At 38.1% G+C, this 24662-nt stretch overlaps 1 protein-coding gene across 1 annotated transcript; it reads left to right on the top strand.

Moving 5' to 3' along the window:
- The first annotated feature begins 572 nt into the window (after window positions 1–572).
- NGLY1 (N-glycanase 1) lies at window positions 573–24295 on the top strand. The gene is made up of 12 exons (XM_069007327.1): window positions 573–770; window positions 1856–1970; window positions 3990–4232; window positions 7649–7808; window positions 11004–11226; window positions 11946–12067; window positions 12475–12620; window positions 12802–12912; window positions 17523–17687; window positions 18920–19108; window positions 22272–22449; window positions 22883–24295. Exons 1-12 carry the CDS (start codon window positions 643–645, stop codon window positions 23056–23058), a joined length of 1956 nt encoding a protein of 651 aa, XP_068863428.1. The 5' UTR covers window positions 573–642; the 3' UTR covers window positions 23059–24295.
- The last annotated feature ends 367 nt before the right edge of the window (window positions 24296–24662 follow it).

The following is a 24662-nucleotide window of genomic DNA, read 5'->3' as shown; positions in this document are numbered from 1 at the left end:
CTAGCAAAGGCAGCTCAGCATCTGTGTTGGAATCAGCTCTGACTGGGTAAAAGGTAATCCTGGCAGGGGGAGCTTGCAACCATCGACTCGAGAAAAAATGAGCATGTGGACTAATCAGCTAAGAAGTAAGGGAATCATTTAACCAGTAGAAGATAGAATGCTAATTAATAAGAGAACTGTATAACTTGTAGCCAAGGAACATTGATACCTTTGTTTGCTAAAATATATAAGTAGTGAAAAATTTTGGTAGTCATCCTGCTGGCCTTGTGCACCCCTTTCTGCACAGATTTGTAAATAAATCAAATACCTCGACTCTGCGCGTGGATTGGCCCCTTGCACACCGGGAGAAAGAACCTACTTTGGGACACCGAGAGCCCCGTGTGACCGGCAGGTCCCGCTGCCCAGGGGCTGCGGGGTAAGGAATTAAACCCGCTCGGGCCCTTTAAGGCCCCCCCCCCCATGCGCCGTCTGTGGGCGCGGGGGCTGCGGGCGGTGACCTCACCCCTCCTATTGCGCATGCGTGCGGGGGCGGGCGGCCCTGCCCAGCTGAGGGCGGTGACCTCGGAGCTCTACCGCGCGTGCGCGTGGCGCAGCGCCGGGACGGTGGCGCGGCGTGGCTGAGGGCGCGGGGAGCGAGCGGCGATGGCGGCTGCCCTGGGGCTCTCGTCGTCGGTGGGCTCCCCCGCCGTGAGCGAGCTGTGCCAGAACAGGCGAGAGATCTTCCTGGAGGCCTCGCGGCTGCTTCTCACCTACGCGGACAACATCCTCCGGTGAGCGGGGTCGCCGTCTTCGGTCCGCGGGCGGCGCCGCCCGGTCCCGCCGGCCGCTCCCTCGCTCCGCGCGGCGCCTTCGGTTCTGTTGTATAATACTGGAGTTCAGAAGCGTCTCGCGTGTTTTTGTCGTTATTTTGAAATCAGTGTTGCTTATCTAGAGTGTAGTGTTCTGGATTTCTATTTCTATTTCTTGCTGGTTGGCTATGTAAGTTTTGGAGTTTGTATATTAACCACAGAATCATGCGTTGTTCCTGATTCTCCACCTTAGGTGGGTATTCAGCTACCTAAAAACAAGTGGATGCATCGCAAGTAATTTGACTTAGTTTAAACTTCACTTTAACTTAATTTTTACTTCATTTTAACTTCATTTTTTCTTACTCTGTTTTTCCCTTGCGCTTTGCTTCTGACTTCGCGAGGTCGGTACCAGGAGATAATTATAGCTGAATTTCTGCGAGGTGGCTCTGTAGGGTGCACATACGCACCAGTACGTGTGATTGACCTTGATGTCTTCCAGTAGCTCAGGGTACTGTATGGGCTGCACCTCCCTGTCTATATCTGGCTTGTCAACCTCTTGTAGAAGCTGCTGCGTGACAGAGAATGGCGAGTCCTGGGCTGACTCCTTTTAAAGAAAGAGGCAAGAGATGAAGGCTTTTAAAAGTGTTGAAAGAGGAAAGGGGAACTGAGAGGTAGCGCAGAGACTCCAGTCGTTTCACTCATGTACCAGGCAGTTCAGCACAGCTTCCATGGCGGGACTAAAGCCATCGAGCATCAAGCTGAGGGGTTCAATTAGAATGCACCAGGATGCAAAGTTGTCTCTGAGTGTCTCTACAGATTTAGCCCTGCTGGGTAGGACCACAAAACATGAATTCATGAACATAGGTTGCAAGCTAAAATTTAGCACCAGTTGGTAACTCTTCCAGTTAAATACAAAAGGACGTTTATTAAGTTAAAGTTTTATGTAGGTTTCATCTAACAGATGTAAATGAAACTAAACTTAAAAAAAACCCATTCATAGTGTAGTTACCCAGCTTTTAAGTGTTTACTTAATTTGCAAACATAATTACAACTTTCAATTTCTTCAGGAATCCATATGAAGAAAAATACAGATTAATTCGGATTGGAAATCCAGCATTTTCCACAAGGCTGTTACCTGTGAGGGGAGCAGTTGAATGTCTATTTGAGATGGGGTTTCAAGAGGTGAGTATAATTTAGTAACTTCTGGTGTCTTCATCAATTTACACAGTAAAATGTAAAATTTTAGGTTTTATAAGGCAGTAGATTTTAGGGCAGTTGGTATTTTCTTTCATTCCTTGTCTGCAAATATCTGTAGCTAACCAGCAGAAAATTTAGATGTGGCTGCTTCAGAAAAATGGTGGAGCTAGAGCTACCCTAATTCATAACAAGATTTTTTTCTGGTGCTCAGGCACACTGCTGGTTTCCTGAGTGGCTGGATACATATCCATGCTGGCACAAAGGCAGTGGTGGGAAGCAGGGTGAAAACCCCTTCTCTTTGTAGCAATTCGCTGTTAGGTGAACATCAGACATTATAAATGAGTGTTGAAACTGCCATTTGAAAGAGAGAAAAAAAAAATTAAAGCCCTACTCTTCTTCTTTTTCCTGCTATCAGTAGGGCCCTATAGTGATTTAGATACAGAAAACTGATCTGATTAAAATTCAATCTTCCAGAACAAAACCAGAAATGTTTTTCAGCCAATTCAGAGTGCAGCTGCACAAGTACTGGTGTTGTCATGACAGCAGTGAAGGGCAATAGACTGACTGTTCAAGTAGTAGTAGGAGGGTGAGTCCTTCAAAACCCATTTTTAAAAGTTATGAAATGGTATCCTGAAATAGTGTTGAGTGAGTCTTGACTCTGTTGCAGTCCGAGAGATGTATTTCAAAGATTGCTTTGTGTTCTCAAGTGGTCTCTGTCTTGGTGGAACTTAAACTGCCAAAGCTTGTTAAACTAGAAGCAGATTTTGTAATTACTGGAAAGCTGGGTTGAAAACCCAGCTGTTGTTTAACCATGCAAAGCTCTTGCTCTTGATTTGCTTTCAGTTTTCTGTTTGATGCCACACTTTTGTGTGTGTATGTACATTATGTTACTTAGGTCCAGCTGTCATGAGACCTCTACCTTCCCTTTGGCTAAAGTTAATTACTGTAATTTTTAAATTAACAGTATGCTGGAAGAGGTGGTGACTGCAGAGGGGGAAACGGTCTGTGGATTTACTCTAATGCTGGTGCTCAGGAGACTTTTAATGGTGTATTTAAGCCAAAAGGTGGGCAGTGTAGCTAGAGAAGTACTTAGGCGGGTCTCTGAGAGTGTGTTGGCTCAGTCTTATGGTTATTTGTCAGGCAAAGCCAGAGATCACAAACTTCTCCTCAACTGCATGGCTAATACTGTTCCTTCTCTTGTTTCTGCTTGCTAATGGATTGATACATTCCGTTTAGTTTTGTGGTGATTTTAAGTGTTAACACGAAGTCTGCATCTGCAGTGATATGTGACCTGAAGTAACTGTAGGTAAACAAATCAGCTTAATAAATAGATGTGCTGCAGTGGTAGAAACTGAAACTGTTAAAGGATGAATGCTTCAGGATATTCATGTTTTTAGTAACCTATTTCTTTATGTTAAGTGCACAGATATTTGATTCTGTCATAATTACTGATCTCTTGTTATGTTACCAGTAATCATATTACAGTCAAAAATAAAACCCAGAAATCAACCCAGGTACCGGTTTTAATAAGAGTAATATTTCCTATCGGAAAACTTAAAATTTAGACCTAAAAGATACCAGTATGTAAGAGAATTTCCAGCAGAGGCCATTCTAGGGGCTTCTTCCCTCAACACTGGATGTCTTCCTGTGTTGCCGATTTTGCTGCTGTGCTGTGAGAACTGAGCAGTAATTGTTCATTTCTGTTGTTGCTGCTTTCTGTGCCAAACCATAACTACACAGTCCATGAATGGCTCTGCAAAATAAGTTACTAACAAAAGTATGTTGTTATGAGCCCTCTTTCTCTAGATTGTCTATAGGTTCTTGATCTGGTAGGCTTCTGAAGCTGTGAGAGGCTTCAAGCTTCTACCATAATGGATCGAATCTAAAAAGCTGAATCCTGCCAAGCCTTAGCATGCTAACTTGCATAAACTGCTAGCTATAGCTACAGATCATTGACTAGCTTAGACCTGCATTAACTGCTGAATTCATTTGTCTAAATTTTAGGGAGAAACTCACCTGGTTTTCCCTAAGGAAGCTTCGATTGAGCAACTACGTAAAATCAGAGACTTAATTGCTGGAGAGAGGAGTAGCAGACTGAATGAGTCAAACCAAATCCACAGATCAGGATCCTCTGAAACTGTCAGCAGCACTCAGACAGCTGCACCACGGCCTTCAAGACCTGTTGACTCTGTTCTTTCCCCTGCCCGTCAGCAACCAGAAACGTCACTCATGCAATCTCTTGAAATGGTAATTATAACCTGAAAACTTCATAGACTCATTATTAGTCTTGCATATAAGATTGGAGAAGAGTTAACTTTTAGGACAGGTTGCTCAGAGAAACTGAGTAGTCACTAAATAAGCACATGGTTGAGCCTAGAGCAGCTTGGTCTGACCTCATAGCTAATCTTGCTTTAAGAAGGTTGGACTAGACTTCTCCCCCCCCCAGTGGTTTCTGAAGGTTTTTGAGTGTTTTCTTCAGTTTACATGCAACTTAAGCATGAAACATGCCAGAAACGGAATATTAGCAAGAGATTTTGTTGACGATGTCCATAAATTTCTGTTGATCAGGGTGTCATGAAAAAAAGCTGATAAGTATTGAAAGGGAACAGCAAGATGGGGAAAAAGGGGAAGAGTGGGAAGCTAAGACTAGGGTTATATTTGGCTTTTGAGAGCCAGCAGAAGCATGGGAGCATAACTGTAATGTTTATAATTGTTGGTGTCTTGGTTCATGCATTATGACCTCTGTGTGTAGCCTGTGAGGAGGGCTTTCTTTTTTCACATGTGCCTGTCATTAAAAACAGGAATTTAGCCAGATAAGGTCAAATTTATACTTATTTAGGCTGAGTTTCCTTTGTCTAAGAGGTTGAGGTGAAGTTCCTGATCAAGACAGAGCAGAGTCCTTTCATCTGATGTTAACTGGCCTGATGGGAGAAGACTCAGCACCTCATATAGCTTTGAAAAATTAAATTATGCCTTTTGATAGAAGCTTTTAAGGACGTTTTGGTTTAACTTTCTGGAGAGTTTTTCTTCCTGGAACCAATGTTGCTTTGGTCTCAAAGTTGGTGTAAGATGAGTCCTTCCAAAAGCTCACTTCCTGTGCATCCTTAAACACAGTTTGCCTGCTTTAAATTATATTATCAGTATATTGTTGGATATGAATTATGATGTAGTGTTTCTTCCCAATGCCTGCCCAAGTCAGCGAATGAGAAATGGCAAAGCATTGTTTGAAGTGATGGCTTTTGGGGATAGAGAGCACTAAATGACCCATCATCACCCAAAGCGTCCTTTGGGAAAGGTACTGTTGCAGGCATGTTGTGTTGAGATGTTTAATCTAATTATGTTAGCGTGGCAGTTGTTGCCTCTAAAATATACTGACTGGATTCATTTTACTTTGTTTGGGGGTTTCTGGGTTGGTTTTTTTGGCCTGCTTCTAGATTTTTACCGTTTCAGCCACTTTGGCAACTGTGGTGGAAGTGATTATGAACCTGTAGAGTGACTTGCTGCTGCTGTGTGGCTTAGTACAGGAAGCTTTAAGAGTTGATCTTGTGATGACAAAAATGTTACAGATTTCAAGTTGACAGAATATATTCTGAGGTTAATCCTTTTAATTTCTAGTTATTCTGCCCCAACCTACAGTAGCCATCAGAGTTGTGAATCCATTTCTCTGAAACTATTAATTTTCCATGCTTCCATGCCTGGGTGGTGGAACCAAGCTTATTACTATTTAGAGACATTGGTAATGCAATGTTTGCGCTCGATTAGAATTCTGTATTTAGCTGATCTTTGCAGGGAACTATACTGATAGGTCTCTGAGCCATTGAATTTGGTCTGTATAGTCTGAATTGGTTGGAAGGAAGTCTGGCAGTGACTTGGCCATATTGCTTGCATAGCAGTGGGGAGTTTGTTTTTCAGTGAGTACGCTGCAGAGTTATAGTTGTATTATTGTTGTATGTGCTGCTGACAGATGTCAGAGAGATACAGAGTTGTTTCTGTATTGCAAACATTTTTTCTTGCCTGTGTGTTTCACCTGTCATTCATGGGAGGCCTGGTAAGTGCAAGGAAAAATTACTTACTTGAAAGAGCAGGAATATTCCTAAATGCACAGTTCTAGGGACCTAGCCCATCATTAATTTGCCTCATTGATTTCTTCTGCATTTCTTGTCATAGAATATTCTTGAGACTTTGGGGAAAGGAGAGTTCTGGCTAGTTGTTAATTCTGGTGGATGGATTGTGATCCCTTCCTGAATGGCATAGTGATTACAGAAGGAAAGGTGTATCCAAACCTAGAACTGCAGTGAGGTTCACCACACCTCTAAGACTAAATGTTTGTGTAACACTCCATAAAGTGGCTTTCATGAAGCCAGTTAAGCACTACTCTAACGCTGATGGTGTTTGCCTCAGAAACCTGAATTGTCAAAGAATCCGGGTGACTTCCTGCTGTGCTGAGCAATATCCCTGCGCACCTTTTCAGGAAACTGACAGAACATGAAGGTCTTTAAGCCTTTGGCCGTCTCTAATGTCCCTTATTTATTTCTTTCAACTTGCATTAAAGTGAATCTGGACACACATGACTTTGTGATGTTAAACCAGTTACCTACAGCTGATGAGCTCCAGGAAGAGCAAAACCAGCTCTGTTCTGGGTTATCAGTTATGGAAATTAAGGACTGATCCTGCAATACTGCACAGCATCAAAACAATCACTTGTAATTTAAGTACTTCTTTAAAAGAAGTTATCTTCTGAAGGGTTCTCACACCTGTGTGTATTATATTGCATTTGCTGCCAGCCTCTCAGGGAAGTGTTGCCTTTTTCATTAAATTAAGATGGTCGTTAACAAGGCTAAAGGCTGAAACATGATGCAGCAATAGAGAAAAGGTAATTTAGCAGTGCCACAGGCTTCCTCCAAAAATATGCCAGACTCTTACTTTCAAAATCCCATTTTTCTTCCTCTTTTGTTCTTTCTTAAATGGGAATAAATAGTTTGCTCTGTTACCAACTTAATTAAACTTCACCTGTTAGTTTTAGTATCTATGCGTGTACCTTATTGGGTGCAACGTGCCGCTAGGTGACACTTAGGATAACTGACTGAAGAAACCTAGTTCTTACATCCAGTTGCTCCTGAAACAGATTGTTCAGTGTATGGTCACTGGGCTGTCTATTCAAATCTGTATCAGAGTTGATCTATGAAAGAAGGAAGTAGAAACAGACAGCATTCATGAATAAAAAGTAATAAGCAGAATTCATCAGTAATATAGTTCTACAAACCAGTGTAGTAGTGTCCAGAAAATGAAAGTGATTACATGTATTTTTTTGGATTTTGAATAAAAGGTGTCCAAAAAAAAGATGAGGGGATGAGGTAGGGGGGGAGAGAAATAAGTCCAAAAACTTTCCCATCAGTGGTGTCTTTAAAACCAGTTTTCTCCCTGAGTTAGTACACTTAGGACACCATTCGGAATGCTCAGAAATGACAAGACTGGCTTTACAGTTTGAGTGGTGGTGTCTTCAATTTTTGTTAATATCTTTGCAAGTAAACATTTTACCTGTAAATAAATATATAATGTAAATATGAGCATAGAATTTTGACTGACTTAAACTAAAATAGGAGACCTTGGTTATTCTGCCTGAAAGTTCATGAATCATCTTGTGACTGAAAATCCTTTTGCAGGCTGCAAATATCTTGAAAACACTTCAAACAAAATTTGAGGATCTTGTATTGATGTATGAGAATCCTTCTATTCAGCAGAAAGCATTAGCTGCAATTCCCCTCCAGGAATTGAAAAGCAAGGCTCAGAAAAAGCTAGCACAAGCTACAAGACTGGACAAAGGTAATACTGCCAAGTTAAAGTGTATATGAAAGTAGAAATGTTCTTTCAAACGTACTATACATTGGCTGTGTGTATTTGGTCATATGCCTGCAGGTTCCAAAAGCTGTTTCTAAATTGGAATTGCCTTCTTCCTGATTTACTGCTCTCTCCTCTTATTTTTGTTTTTGTCATCCATCTTCTACTGCTTTTATGTAGAAATTTTGGACTCCTAATTTCTGAATTAGTAGAAAGCAGTGCCGGGGAAACAAATGTTGCATTCCTTGAATCTCGAGTGAAATAGCTCCAACAAGAGGAGGGGAGATTCTGGTTTAAGTAGTCATTGTTTTGAAATTCTCAGAGTGCAGTTTTCCTGCACGTACTACAGTTCTAAATTCAGAATAAAATTTTGAAGTACTGCTTCTCCTTTTTAAAGATACTGGTGAGATTTCGAATGAGATCCTTCCAAGATGCAACCTTATACAAACAAATGACCACTTTCTTTGCTAATGCTTAAGTGAGTAGGGTTATTCGCATGCCATCCTCATGGAGCTAGATATGAAATGTAGATGTAAATACTTGTGGCATCGGTGTCTGAAATTTATGTTTGCTTCATAAATGCAAATTTATTTTGAATATATGAAGTTTTTGACAGTCAAAATGACATACTTCTATTTTCAGGTGGTGGTTTTAGATTTGTTTCAGTAATACAGTGAAATGTTACTTCTATAGGATAAATATTAAAAAAAATACCATTCCAAGACCATATTTAAATAGAAAAATCCTTTTCACTGTGAATCTTTAATAGAAGACTGTTTCAAGCAATTCTGCTAACTTTATAGAAGTGCTGTTGGTTTGCAAACCTAAAATGATCTCTTCACGTGTTTTTTTTTATAAATTACTTTGTGGTGTCTCATACAGCCACATGGTAGCATGTAATTGTGCCTTTGGCATGAAGGAACTTTTTGGCAATGGATTTTCTTAGTAATTTTCCTTCTTTTGTAAAACTGTACTGGGAAGTAAGAAACCACGTGAACAAATACAGAGCATTCTCATTCAGCAGCATGGGAGAGTACGATGGGGAAAAGAGACTTAGCAGTAATAAATTACAACTATTAAATTTCTTTATAAGGGAAAAAATAAAGAACAAGCCTAGCTCTTAGACTCTGTTCTAATATGACTGTGCACATTGTTTAAAAAGGGGAAGGAAGGGGGGAGGGTAGGATTCCGGGTGCTTCTTCCCAAACCATCTGGCTGATCTAGTCAAAATGGCTTCCAGACCTTAGTTTAGATACAAATCAAGGGGAAGGGATGGAATTCTGCTGTTTCAGATTGTGACAGCTTGAAAGCATTTTTCAAGAACTTTATAGAAACATTTGTTTTGGAATGGATTGTGTATGAGATGTTTGGGTAATTGGCTTTTCAGCTTCTTTGGTTTCTGTCCTGCTGCATTAAGAATGCCACCTGTGGGAATAAATACTTAGTGCTAGGGGACACTTGTTTTTAGGATAGGCCTTGCAACACATAATAAGCATTTTTGGCTCATAAAGACTATACTAGGAAGATAATAGTCATTTGATCAGAAGTAGAGCTTTGATTTTACTATTTCACTTTACCACATTTCATTAGAAAGACGGACTGAAAAGTCAAAAATAGCTGTGTATTACAGCCAAATGTTTTCTGCTCAAATAAATCACATTTATCGTTTTTCCATGTAATGGTTTAATAAAGGATATATTTTGCAAATCAAGAGAAGAATGTTTATATCATAGCAGTCATATTTTCACAGATGGGTTCTAGTTTGAATGTTGTTATCCAGGAAAAGAGAGTATGGCTTGTGCTTGAAATCTTCTCATTTAGCTTTTAGCAAAAAGTTTGAATATACAAGCATATCCATTTTGTAAGCAGTAAGCCCTTCTCTGAGTGAGCACAAAGGTTTTTCACATACATGAGTAAAAACAAAAATTTTACTATAATTAGAAGTCAGGTGTTCTTTCTTTGATTACCAGATGATCTCTTCCCATGCACTTCATGATCTTGGCAATGTGTGTTTAATAGTGTCAGTGTTCCTACAGAGTCTTTTGTACCAAAGATGGCTACAGCTTCAGAGCAAGATGTGAATTGAGCTTAAACACTCACGTTAGTCTTTTTTCATCATCCTGAAAAAGGAGCTAGTGCATAAATTTAGTGCAGCTGCTTTCAATTTCCTTTAAGCAGCATTTTTACAAATTTATTTTGTATGTTAATATTCATTAGTCAAACCTGTCTGCACTGTGAGTATAATAAAGCTGTAGTGCATAGAAATAACCAGGCAGTAATAGCTATGATTGCAGTGTGGCCTAGATGATGAAGTTAATAGGAAGAATTACTTGAACGTTTATGTATCTGAGAAGGAAGAGTATCTCTCTGGGCATTGGAACAGGATGTACATTTAAGGATTCTAATGAGTTTAAAGGGGTGGGTCTCTCTTGAAAAACTGGACTTTTAGGTTTGTTATTTAGGTAAAATGGGGCTGTTTCCAGGTGTTAGAACAGTGACAGTGTGTGAGTAGATTCTAACACCTGTTGTGAATAGGAAAAAGAGTCTGATGTGGTGAAATCACCTAGAGTAGAAAATTAAAGACCTCCCATGTCTATGTTGGATGAGCTGAGAAAGGTGTTTATTTGCTGAAATTAGAACGAACTCAATTTGCTTGCATGGTGTATACATGTGTTCTACAATAATTAAGCTGTGTTTTTAGAAAGTCTGTACACCTGGTCGTTTAGACTGCTGCCAGTGTCTGGTTCTTTGGGATTTTGAAATCAAAGCAATTGTTATTCCTAGTTTAATAGCTAAGATAGGAAAATAATGTTTCAGGGCAGAGAAAGAATTAACTCTCTCTTCCAAAGTCCTGGAAGAGCATGAAAAGCATGAGGAACTTCACCAGGCTTAAATGTAAATCTGACTTGTTTTTCTGAGCAATTTCTTATTCACATTCTAGCTGTAGTATTTAGGACTGCAGTTTTTTGTTCTTATGTTTGAACTTACTCAGCCCTGACAATTTAGATTTTCTTTTTTGTATGTTTAAGTAATATATGAAGCTTTGTAATACAATTTTTATATTTTAGAAGTACATAAAAATATATAAAGGCCCCGAGGTGCTGATTTGCATAGGCACTGTCAAGTTCAACTAAATTACTCTTCCATTTGAACTAACTGTGCGTTGTGTAAATTTTACAGGTGCACATGTGAATGAAGAGGACTTCTTATTGTTGGAGCTTTTGGACTGGTTTAAGACTTCCTTTTTTCATTGGGTAAATAGTCTTCCTTGCAGCAGGTGTGGTGGACAGACAGAGCCTAAAAGTGACTACCTGTTGCCTACTGATGATGATCTAAGGTGGGATGCCAGTCGAGTGGAAAACCATTACTGCAACCAATGTCAGCTCTGTAATAGATTCCCAAGGTGAGCATATGGAGATTTGCTGTCTTTTTTTTTTTTTTTTTTTCCAAGAAACAGCTTTGCATTTGTGCATTTTGTGAACAGGTGAGAAGTTGTTAGTTCAGAAAGCAAAGAAGCTGTTCTAAGTAACATGATAGAATGATGGATGAACCTGCAATTTCTCTACAAGATCAGAGATTTTTAAGAACAGTATGTGCTTTCTCTTATGTGGACTTGTTCTGAATACTTGTCTGGCTTGGTTGGGGTTTTTTAGTGTTAATTTGATGAAGTACAGCTTCTAAATAAAATATGTTAATATTGGCAACCATATTTAGGTAGGGTTTTGTTACTGCAGGGGAAACTTAACTTCTGTAGCAAATCACAGTATAATGCACAACTTTTGCTGAATCTGTAGCAGGAGAGCAAATATACAATTTATTTATACTTTTGGTAACTGTTAAAAGCACCAGCGTACTAAAGTCACATTTTAAGATGCCTGAATCAATTTTGAAAACTTAAAAAACAGATTCATTTCAGTGCTGCTGTAAGCATATGATGGAGTCATGTGAGTTGAGGTAGCATTCTGTTCAGACATATTTTGTGCAGTACAGCAGTTATTTCCATTATCTTCTCTGGACTGATCAGTACTGAAGTCTGTTAAGATCATCAGAACACGATGTAAAGATTTCTGAAAGGTGACATGTTTTCAGTTGTTCTTGTTGTGTTTTGTTTTTCTCCTGTAGGTATAACAACCCTGAAAAACTTCTAGAAACCAGACGTGGACGCTGTGGCGAGTGGGCCAACTGTTTTACACTGTGCTGCAGAGCTGTAGGGTTTGAAGCAAGATATGTCTGGGACTATACAGGTATCAGTATTCTGAAGTATTGTAACCTTAATACAAACCTATGCAAAAGGAGGTTACGTGTTTTATGTTTCTCAGATCATATTAGCCATCAGGCAGCGCATACAATTACACAGGTCAGCTAACAAAGACAATATACATTCAATTTCCTGTCTTGCCTGATGAGATGAAATACAGTTCTGCAAGTAAGGTCAGATGACTGACTCCAGAATCTTTAGCTGAATGTAAGGGACTGTGGTCCTAAGAAGGAGGAAGCTTTGGTAACCTTTCTAAATGTAGATGAACAGAAAACATGTTCTTTCACCTGTTCCTTCATTTAACAAATTGGAAGAAGTTACAATATTCTGCAAGATTAGAATAGAGGCTCTATCTTTATAATTCATTGTTTATTCTTGGCCTTTGTTACATAGATCATGTGTGGACTGAAGTATATTCTTCATCTCAGAAAAGATGGCTTCACTGTGATCCTTGTGAAAATGTCTGTGATAAGCCTCTTCTCTATGAAACTGGCTGGGGAAAGAAGCTCTCCTACATAATTGCATTCTCCAAAGATGAGGTAGGTGTAATGATGCTAATAATAAACAAACTTACCCTGAGGCGAGTGTGCCGTGTATTCTACTTTGGTGTGATTTCCAGAATTATTGTAGAAAAGCATACTTTGATTAGCTAGCCTCTTTAAATAAGGCAAGGTACATGGCAATTTTTGATTGCTTTATTTTCTTCCACTTGTGCTTGAGGTTGTTGATGTCACCTGGAGATACAGCTGTAAACATGAAGAAGTACTCTCCAGAAGGACAGCACTCAGTGAAGCTACACTGCGAGAGACAATTAATGCACTAAATAAAACGGTATGTAGCTTTTCTTCAGTGGGTTTCTGAGAGTGAAACACAAGCATCTGCAGAATGTGAAGTCCTCAAACAAAGGAATGCATTTGGTAACCTCATAGGAATGTCCATGCACTGTGGATGTAAAAAATGCTGTTAATTACACATTTTACTCTGAATACGTAGGAGTCAGTTGCAGTGCTGAACTTAGGGGAAATAATGGTATGTAAGAGGGATATTATCTCTTACATACACAGGTGTGTGTGTATATATTAGTTTTCTTATGGGCTTTGGAGCAGACTTGTACTTGCTGGGGGTAAACTGCAACTCCGTAGTTGTTGGAGTGAAGGCTCCTTTGGACTCAGGCCCAGAGGGAAGCCAAAGTACAGGGGTTAAATTAAAACCTTTGGACAAGCTGGGATACATGAAGCCACACCAAAGTGAAATAGAAATACAGATTTTTAACTTTTAGTAGAAATATATGCTAAGTGCCTTAAACATTAAAAAGCTGTAGCAGAGACCTCAAACATAGTTGTTGCTGCAGCAGTGTTACCTTTTCACAGAATTCTTTACTTTAGACAAAATATAGATAGAATTATACTGTTCACATTTTTCAGATGGAGTGTTCACATAAACAATAAGAGCTGATAGAAACTGTGTATGCAAATCTGTGTAATACCTATGTAACACTTGTGTAAGGCTTATGACTGTTAGAATTAGACCAGGATAGGTTAAGAAAAGAAAAACTAGAATCGTGTGTTAATCTTATTGGTCAGTTAACAATTATAATCCACACTTCTGTAGGAAAAAATACAGAGTGTAGAGTGTATAGTATATAGAGTATAGAGTATATGGAGCATATAGAAGAAGCTGATTTTGCCTGCTGTTACTGTTGCTGCTTGGCTTTATCATGTAACCTCCTTCGGACTCTGCCTTCAAGAAAGCTATGAGACTATGAAATAAAAAATTTAGCAGAACAGCAGCCTCCTCTGCTCTTTCACCCTGGTCTGAGAGGAAGGGTACCCCGTCAAAAGCTCAACACTTAGTAACTATGTGGACTCCTTCAGGGTGGCTGAACATTTTCCACATCAGTGCTGCTGTAACTTGAAAACAGTAGCATTTACAGTTGTAAGAAACGTAGGTTTCATTTGCTTTCAGTGACTTCTTACAAGCTCTAGGAAGTGAGAGGAATGATTCATGGGCTGTTTCCAAGACTTTCAAAAGACGTTGATACCATCAGCAGAGCTTTGACTCAGAGCCACATTTATTTACACTATTCATGCTTAACACCCCCAAAACACATGGAGCCATTTGCACCTACATGTCATAATTGCTGAACCTCTCTGCTAAGCTTTTTCCACTCTGTGCTTGGGACACCATGAATTTGATTCAATATACTATAATACCATAAAACCTTGAACCACCTTGAGGTTTCCATTTTGTCCTCCCTTCTTTACAGGGCTAATTCCCCTGCATGGAACCTTTAGTTCCAGTGGTAGTATACAGCTGATGGCTTTATAAACAGATTATGCCTTTTTGAGGCATGCTGTCTTGAGAATTATAGCCATACACTAAGACTGTGAAGAATTGAGCTGGACTTACGTTTGAGACCAGGGCTTGAAATCATTTTAGCAGTAATGAACAATTAGAGCCACATAGCAGAGTGGAGCACTGAGAAGGGTAACCAGAGCAGCAAAGCAAAAGGAGGCAAAGGATCAGAAACTTTGAAGATGTCTTAGAGCAAGTTTTCATTACTCCATTCAGTCACAAGCCTCCAGCTACTATGCTTTCCTTCATTGTAACCTGTTCAGACAGTAACTGTTACAGAGGCCTCTTCTAACTCGCACTTTCCCCATCATCTCCTAGAGACTGGCTCCCCAGTAGGAAGAATTACAGTCTTTGTACTGTTTGATGCAGAGCTCCAACAGTGTCTTTTAAGCTCAGTTTTTCTAAGTTACAACTGAAGAGAAGCACAGTATGCAGGATACGTTATCACCTGTACTGCAGTGTTAATGAAAATGGAGTCTGAGGGATCATTATTTGTCTTTCCTGCATAAAGAGCAAAGGCTGTGACCATTACTTCTCTGGATGTCTTTCTGTTCTGTTGCCAAGCAGAGACCACACAACAGTTCAAAGGATGTTGAGTGGCTTGCTGTTAAATGGGTAGCAGACAAGAATAATTTAATCTCTTCAGTACTTATCTTACCTCTCAAAAATACTTTGTGTGTTTTATCTGGGCCAAGCATTCCTAAATGGGTGTGTAGCCTCTGGATTATCCAACATCTGATAATATTCTGTAGTACCATAGCACACTCTGACTACAGATTTCTTCACCTTCTTTGTATGGGCAGTGCCCTATTCCAGTCCATTGTATGTTATACCTATAAAAAGTGGGGGAGGACCCTGAACTTCTTTGCTTTCATTGGAGATTAGATGGTGGAACAGGGAAGGAAATTATTTTATTTGCTCCAGGCACCAATTTTTTGGTAGTGTTTGTGAATGGCTATAGCCAAGTCAACTCTTAAAAGGAAAACTAGTAATTTAGGTTGAATTGCAAGCATTTAATGCTGATTGATGTGAGATGAACCAGTGTTCCTTGTCAAAGGTTTGAAATTCAGTTCCTGCCCTCAGTTTATCTGTTGCTCACCCAGCAGTGGGTCTACCTAAACTATGGATTATCAGTCTCCTGAAAGTAAAGAGTCCTTCAGGAAGCATCAACAGCACAACTCGCATGCGACTCAGAACTGATTTTAAAGGTGCAGTTCACCATCCCTCTTCCTTCGTGCTACCTTTGTCTGCCAAAGAAAGGTGTGGCCTGAGAATGTACCTAGAGGGTAATATCTTAAAAAAAAAAAACCCCAAAAAAACCCCCTCAAACAACCCAACCAAAAAAAAAAAAAAAACCAAACCAAAGCAGGAAGTTTGAGCCATGGCACTTGGAGTTTTTGCAATCCATTTCTGATTACCATGTCATTGGTAGGAAATGTAAGTTACAGGCTTTCCCAGCACAGGCTGTGTTGATGTCTGCAGAGTCTGAGTGTTTGGCATGCCGGACCTGCTGCATTACTGTGCAAGAGTCTGCTGGGTGGTGGGAGACGATCATAATTAGCATACTTGGGCTCTTTATACTTGAGGAACTTACTGGTATCTTGTATTGTGCATGAAGAGTTCTGTTTTTTGAGGTCTTCATGTTGGAACACTGCTCTGTAACAGGTTTTTTCAGCTATTGTTACAAAAACTACATAGCACATGCATCCAGTTCTCAGCATAGCATCTGTGATTTCAGTGGTGATGATCACTGACACTGGGTTTTCCCTAGATGAAAGTGCTTGAAGAAAGTTGGGGATTGGTATTGTAAATTTAGGATAAACCATGTCAAACTTCCTCGGAGCTGGAGCAAGATGAGTAGTGCTGCATAGGGTTATATCTAAAGTGTCTGGGCAACTGTTAGGAAAGCCTGATGTTTCATGGGAAACTGCTGGAACCACTGGTTATCATCCATCAACACAAGTAGAGGTGTGTTTCCTCCCTTGCTGTGTTAGAACTGGTATTTGGCATCTGGAATTTGTTCAGCTGGAGCTGTTTCTCATCATTTCTCTGTATCTCTTTTCCTTTATCCAGTTCCACATTGTTGACTGGAACAAAAAAAGTCTTCAGATGTTTCTTTTGTGATTTCTATTAGCAAAACTTGCTGGGGTCAGAACTGTTTTTGAGATAATTGAGGCTTATTAACCTCAAGTTTCGGGTCCCAGTGGGCTGAATGTGCATGCCTTGGATGATCACCAAAGCAGAAAAAAAGATGATGTTTCTAATAACTTATATACTCAATGTTGAACTTAATTTTTTCAGCCTCATGTGAGTTTATCCACAGTTAAAAAACCAAAAGCCTTCACATTCCACATTTGTATATTTGACATGAAAATCATGTAGACAAAATACCAGCATCTCAATAAAATTTTTTAAAGTTGTTCACCAAAAAAATGCTCATAGTTTTATTCATGTAAGCAAAGAAAATGTGTAATTCCTTTTATTTTCCACTAATTTTCCTGGAACTAAGTTTTTCTTAGTTTTCTGACATCTGCAAAAATAGAGATGTCATAGTTTGTTTGTGACAAATCAGTGAAAAAACTCGTCCAAAGAATTTTGTTTGGGCTTAAATCACAAAATCTTTTGTTTGGGCTTACTCACAAAACCAAGACTGTTGCCAATCAAATCACTCCATGTTAGAGAAGAAAAATTTGACCACAAATGATGCTTGCCTTTTCTTTCCTCTAAATAATATTGAGAACAGCTATGGTACAGTATATATATGCATAGTTATAAAACTGTTATGTGGAAGTGTTTTATCATCTAAGTAAATGTATTAAAAGCAAAGCACAAAAATTATTTTAAGAGAATTCCACATAGTGCCTACAAGTTCCTACAGAAAGCACTGCTGTCACATAACTGTGCACTTATGACTGGTTTATATTTGTCTCTGTGGTATAAGATTAATGTTTCTAACAATCAGTCTAGACTTTGAATGTTAATCTGCTTTTTCAATTCTATTTTTCCCTGTTGGTGTCGCTCTAGAGCAGAATTACAAATACCATTTTTTCTGAATGTTTTCTTTTTTCCTGATTGTCTTTTTTCAGAGACAAAAGTCTTTGTCAGAAAACAGGAAAAGAGAGCTCCTGGAAAGGACTATTGTGGAGCTTGTTGAGTTTATTTCTCCTAAAACACCTAAACCTGGAGAATATGGTGGAAGGACATCAGGCTCAATGGCTTGGCGAATAGCCAGAGGTGAAATTGGTCCAGAGGTATTTAACTTTAGCACTGATGACCACCTTAGAGAGCTAACTAAGGCTTTGTGATTATGGGCTGTAAAGCAATGACACTTCATGGTCATAGCCAGATTCAGCTCAAACAAGTGAATCTTGCGAAAATGTTAGGTGAAAGTTTGATGTGAATTCAGTAGAGGTCCACAAGTAATTTTTGAGAATTAATGGTGGTCCATTGATTCTAATAATGTTTTGGACTCCTTGATATAAAATGTGTTTTGTTCTTAAAAGTTAAAAATACTTTTTTTCATTTTAATTAGTTAGTTTGATGGAATTAGAAAGTTTAAGTCAGTTGAAAACAATTGGGAAAACGGTAAAAAATGTTTGTACTTGTATCATTAGTTACTTCCAGGTTTTAATCAATAGTAGGTTTTGACCAACTATTTTTGTTAATAAATCAATGTGGGAGCAATTAGAATTGTGTAAATTAAGCAATCTCTTAAATAATAAGCTTGATTGATTTTCACATCAGTAGATACAGTTTCCCAGAACCATAATCGTATTTAGCTTGAGTCAGGATGCAAAGATGTGACCTCAATTTTGTTTCAATCCCATCATGTGGAATGTCTGACTTGTCTATCCTAAATAGAGACAGTTAAGTGAAATTAATGAGTTTCTTAGGATTGTCTAGGTTTGAGAAACTAATAGTTTATTGCAGTTCTCTGTAGTTTGGACTTAATTTCTACTTTGCTGAAACTCATAGGAATAATGACTTTTTATAAAAAAAAAGTAATACCTAGAAGTTAAAAAGTTTGTACTTCAAGTTTTTTGAAGTTGATTTGTAAGCTGGCCTACACAAGCACCTGTTATGGTCGTCACAGAATATTTGTTATTCAAAATAACTATTTACTTATTCATTGTACAAGCAATGTACTCAACATATAAATTTTCTCTTTTGAAACTCTAATTTTTTACTTAAATGATTTTAAAATTTAAAAAAAATTACCTCTGAAAGTAATTATATGAAAATTTAAAAAGGAAAGGTACTGTGCCCCTCTGGAAAAGGTGCAGGTGTACTATAGGAAACTGGTTTAAAACTTCTCTTCTGCAGAAATGGTTTTGTCCATGACCTCTCTCAAGAAGGACATTTTTTTTTCACTTGGCAGCAAAACTGAATTGCAAAACCATGACATACTGCTTAAAAGTAACATAGTCTTGGGGTAATTTCAGCATTGGGGAATGAAGGTGCTTGTATTTTTTGGCTTTTTCAGAAAAGAAAAGAAGTCCTTTTTATTCCCTCTGAAAAGGAGAAGACATCTAAACTGTTCCATCTCATCTACAATGTAATAGACGATAGTTATACACGGGTTTCCAATAACAATGAAAAAATAAGTGGCTGGGAAGCAGGCGTTTGGAAGGCAGAATCTATTTGGAGAAAGGTTGAAACAGATTGGAAAATGGTAAGAATAGCAATTATTAAAAGCCTATAATGTACAGTAAAAGTATGATAACTCCAGTAGAACAAAAAGCCATCACCAGTGTTGGGAATCAAAATCTCTCTTGGTGCCCATAGAATTTAGTTGATGTTAGTAAATGCTGTTGTTAAGGTTCAGTAAGATTGCCAGATGATATAAGAAATTGGAAATAAATTTAACTTGTCTTTCAGAAAGGATGATCGAATCCTCTGCAGGTAGGTAAAATCCTTGCTGGAGCACCAAATTTTAAGAAATGGCTTCCTTCTCAGGCTTTTGGGAAAATGCTGTTTTATTGAAAAGCAGTATTTCTCTCAAAATAAAAAAATATATTTGTTGATTTTGAGAATAGCTTTATAGTGTATAATATCTCTTTGATACGCAGCCAAAGGAAAAAATTGTCATCCTAAATAATACAATTCCATCAGCAAGAAGAAAAAAATCTGTCAGTTATCCAGAATATTGTATACCCTGCCCAGAATCCTTCACAAGTGTCAGGACTGAGCCACACGAGAGTCATATGCTCTAAATCTAAGAAGAGAATTGGTACCTGTGAAGTGGGAAGGGGTCATGTAATAGCAAAACAGCTTTTCCCACAAGAGCAACCAACTGTGGAACATTCTTGTCAGGGACTAGAGCATGTTACTGCTTTTTTCCTCTTGCCATTCTACTAGTCTGAAGGGTCTCTGACCAAACATTCTTCTAGCTTCCCAATGATGAAAATGGAGCTAAGTGTAACTACCTTTTGAGATTTTCTCTGCGGGGTCTATACATAACTGACTTGCAAAATGCAATGGGGGAGTAACTTGAAGAGGTTATGCTGCACAGAAGAGAGAACTAAGGAAAGAAGTGGGAGAATGGTATAAAAGATGTCACAACAGGGTACACTAATAGTAAAAGAGAAGTAACAAAAACTCAGAGTAAGGGACAGATGTTCTCTGCTTCCTTAGGATCTGCTGAAAATCTGACAGTATGTTATGTTTTCAATTCTTCAATGATCCATTATCCTCACTTTTCCAAGAAACATGCTGTCCCTGCACTGAAACTAAATTACAGTTCTGCTCAGCTCTACTACTCAGATAAGACAGGGTGGGGCTGATCTATAAGACCAGGCAAAAAGATTTTACCTTTGTATTCAGTAGCACCTCAAAAGGATGAGATGATGGCATTGAGGAGCTACACCTCCAGGTCTCTCTCAGGCTACAGGCTAGTGGGTAAGGCATGTTAGTTCTGCAGGAATTGCATCCTGCAGAAAGTGTGTAAGAATCTAAGAATTTAAGATTACTTTTCATTGGGGGTTGTCTATTACGGGAGACAGCAGCAGAGGGAAAGGTTGGTTGGGGTTTGCCTGTTCTTTTTGTAACTCCTCTAGTACCTCTGCAAGATGCAGCTTCGGAGTTTGAATCAGCAGCTGTCCAAGAACTGAAAAGCCAAAGGAACCTTTACAGAAATACTTGGTTAACATTTATTATGTCATGAATGGAAAGGCATTTAAATCTAAAAGCCACAGAAAATGTATCTGTAAGTATTAGACCAGGAGTAACAGAAAATAACCACTTGGGTTTATGGTACACAATGCAAACAGGTACAAACCACAAATTCAATGAGATTACCCAGAGATAACCTGATATCCAGGATTCAAACAGGCAGACCACAGTAGGTGATAATAACAGTGTAAGATCCTGTAGATCTGAAATCCATGGATTTGTGAAAAGCTTGTTTTCCAGAAGAATTGCTGCAGTGGAAGAGAATTTGAATGGGTTGGTTGGTTGGTTACGTTTTTTCCTCTTCAGACATTTTTCAAATAATACTGGAAACTAAACAACCAAGTTTGAAAGTTAGAGGAAAGTCAAAAATACACAAAAGGAAACTTAAATTATTTTTTTCTGATTAAATGCTTGGATATTGTAATGAAAGATGAAGCAGACTAATGTTTGAGGCTTTTCTAGCATTCAAAACTGTGTTTATTGCATTTCAATCAAGTAGTATGTAATGGGGTGTTTTGCTTTCCTTGCTCAAATACAGCAGTTCAGTAGGATCTGATCAAGGGAAAGCTAGAGCAAGCTGAGATACTTAAAAGAATGTGCAGAGGTCGGCACCTTCTTGAACATTAAGATTGCACTCATGTGAAAACAGCTTAAATCATAACATTTTCATAGGTGATCCTCAGTGTAACACCTCACACCTTTGGGGATTTTGAGCTTTCCTCAACATGAAAATAGTAATGCTAAAACTCTGTTTTATAGTCTGTCAATGACATTTCTATATTAGGGTGGGATCTTAAGTAAAACAAACTACTGTGTTTTATTGTCTTTTTATTCTGGGTTGTTCTTTCAAGATCAAGAAATAAAGAGCTGAGTAAGTCCTCTCAGTATGACATTAATCAGAAGCGTGGACTTGACAGAATTTTCATTTATTTAGGATTCCAAAAGGGTCGTGGTAGTTTGGACTCTTTAACCTGTAGTGTCTGTTATTTAGGTTTGCTGATAATAGGTGTTGGACTTGAAAGACCCATCAGGCACTTGTTACCAAATTCTTATGGGGGTTCATAGTAACTTTAATGAAAGTTAATACGTGAGCATTACTGTTCAGCGAAATTGAGAACAGCATTGGGACTAAACGAAATTCTGCAAAGTTGTAAGAGTTCAAATAATGTTAAAATGGGATTTATAAAGAGCTGGCACATATGATTTGCTTTAAGACAAGACACAACAAGTCCTAGGAGAAGCCGTGTGCAGCCGCAGCTGAAGAATCTACTGATTGTACCGTGCTTTTCATCAGCAATACTGAACAACTGAAGTGTTCTGGGCATTCAAAAAGACCCCAAATTATTCTTCTTTAAAAAAAATAGTATTCTTAGGTGTTTTTGTGGCTTGAACTTTATTTATTATGGATGTTGAAACAGTTTAGTGTTCCCTAGCAAGGGGCTTTGAACATGTACAATTACCTAACTGTGGAATATACTTAGGGATGAAGTAAGAGGTTTTTTATATGAAATTATACTTCTTACAGTTTTAAAGGTTGAGGGGCTTGACAAAGAATGAAAGTGTGTTATCTTAAGATTTTTATGTCCTTGTTACAAGGATTAATTTGATGTGTGTGTTGGTCATCTCAGTTTTTGACGTGCCGGTTGTGTCGTCTTTCCATGTAGGTTTATTTAGCCCGAAAAGAAGGGTCATCCTCTGCTTCCATCAGCTGGAAGTTTGAGTGCAAGTCAGTCGGTCTAAAAATAGATAACGTTTCAGTTAGGACAAGCAGTCAAACGTTTCAGAGTGGAAGAATACAGTGGAGACTTCGCTCTCCAACAGCAGAAATTTCTCTGATAGGAGGTAAGTGTGGAATTTAAATAATGAATTATATCATGCAGCAGAGGTGTAACTGGAAATAAATAGTTTATATGGAGAGAGTACTGTGCAAACAACTAAAAACAAAGTATGAATATTCTTTACTTTTCCAACAGCGTTTCTTAGCAAGGTCAAGAAAATAGTGTGCATTTAATTAAAGCTGGTACAAAACTCAGTTTTATTAATATACACAGCCCTGCCTACAACAGAGCAGGGCAAGAAGGAACAAAGTGAATACAATATACTTGGGTCTTACTAGGAAGGATAGAAGCTTCTGTGTCTGGTGGCAAATGAACCTGAGTAGCTGCAAGTGAGATCCTTAAATATCCATTACGGCTTAGCCTTTTTAACGTGCATTATATATTATATACTGTCTGGATCTGTGGCTTACTGAATTATTTATCTTTTCCTCCAATAGATAAAAATCTTTGCTCCTATTCAGATTTTTCTGGAGCAACAGAAGTTGTGTTGGAAGCAGTTCTAAGTGGAGGGGATGGTGAAGCTGCATGGCAACACACACAGCTGTTTAGAGAGAGCTTAACAGGATATGGAGAAAATTGCTTGGAGATAATTATAAAACTCAGTGACCTCTGAGAATCTGAACTGCAGAAATGTATTTTAGATTCCTTGAAGACATTACACCATGGATGCAACATGAAGATTTGGTTGGCAATTCCTCTTCATCCTGCTGGCAGCTTATTTCCTGTTTCACTGCTTCCATTAAACCAACTTGAAACTGTACGTGTATTGAATAGGTACACATCACAATGAAAACCTCTTTGCTATGAAAACAAACACCAAAATTAAGGGATTGAACCATAAAGTACCCTTTTCCTTAACTTTACAGTGAAAAGGAAACAATTTTTAGGAAGCAAAACATGATCATAGAAGCACAAAGCAATTGTAATTGGTTTTAATTTGGAATTTTGGGATTGGCTTGCTGTTTCTTTGGGGTTTTTATAATCTACTAGGAAAAATAGTTTGAATTCTGTTTTCCAATTACAACAGATGCTTGTGATGATTTTAAATTAATTTAAACAGATTTAGACATTTTAAAAATGTTTAATTTTGTGTAGTATCCAGAAGTGCTGAAATTAAGTTAAAGATTGCTTCAAAATTTCCTTGTTAGATGTCTAAGTATTAAACCTGTGTTTAATACCTAGAACTATTTGGAAGCCTGACAGTTGCTGGGAAAATAACCTCATTTTGAAAGAAATGTTCATTATGTACCTAAAATTGTCATGGCCTGTGATATGAAATTGAGGCTTAAAACTGAGTAAGAACATCATTTTTTTTCTATGAAAAAATAGGTTATTCATTATAAATACTTTTTAATGCTATTAATTCAGATTTGCTTAATAAATCTTTTAAAAGGTAGGCATGTAGGTTGAAATCCTTTTAAGCTATTGTCTTGACTTGCTCTAAATACTATTCCCAAATTTGATGTAAAAGTATATAATTTTTTTTCATTAATGCAGTGTTTAAATTTATTTTCAGACAATATAATAATAAAAATACTATCCAGGAGATGTCAGATGTTGCAGTGCTCTTAATAAAGCATGGGGTGAATGTTCAAATTAGATAGTCTTTGTCAGAATGTGAGGAAGGCTATGCCTGGATTATACAAGAGATTTTCTATTAAAGAACTAAAATGCAAAGTTCAAACTATGGTTTTATTTTAAAATAAGTGAGAATTAAGGATGATGTTCTTAAGATCAGTGTTTTTAAAGTTCTTCTTCCTTTTTCTGACCTTTTCAACCTCTGTATTGATTTGAAGTGTTTGTCAAAAATAATTTATGTTGAAATAAATGTTTGCTGACCTTTCAACAAATCTAAGCAAATATAAAACTATTCAGATTTTATTAGAAAACTGCATATGCACAGTGAACACAGGCAACTTAAAAAATAGTAGATTATGGCAGCTCAGGAGTTTCAGAACAATGTGTTATGGATTATATACTTCAAAATGTAAATGGACAGTTTATGAGGAGGATTACAAGAGTCTCCCCCCCGTAATACAGAACAGCACAGTGATAGGGTACTGTATGGAAGGACGTTTATCAATGCTTGACTAATGCACAGTGAATTTGCCCATCTCCGTTTAAAACTACGTATGTATTTGGTTTCAGCTAAATGCTTTTTCTGAGATTTTGAGTGGGAACCCAAAAGAAAAGTATTTTAGGCTAGTATGTATACTA

Source organism: Aphelocoma coerulescens, chromosome 2, assembly GCF_041296385.1.
Source record: "Aphelocoma coerulescens isolate FSJ_1873_10779 chromosome 2, UR_Acoe_1.0, whole genome shotgun sequence".
In the NCBI taxonomy this organism is placed as follows: domain Eukaryota; kingdom Metazoa; phylum Chordata; class Aves; order Passeriformes; family Corvidae; genus Aphelocoma; species Aphelocoma coerulescens.
Note: the sequence above shows the minus strand (reverse complement) of the source record. Positions and strands in the feature narration are given on the sequence as shown.

Excerpts from the sequence above, each read along its gene's own strand:
- NGLY1 (XM_069007327.1), top strand. The coding sequence starts at position 643 with ATGGCGGCTGCCCTGGGGCTCTCGTCGTCGGTGGGCTCCCCCGCCGTG. Across the intron at positions 11,227-11,945 it reads CTCTGTAATAGATTCCCAAG|GTATAACAACCCTGAAAAAC; the intron begins GTGAGCATATGG and ends TTTCTCCTGTAG. Across the intron at positions 17,688-18,919 it reads GAGGTGAAATTGGTCCAGAG|AAAAGAAAAGAAGTCCTTTT; the intron begins GTATTTAACTTT and ends TGGCTTTTTCAG.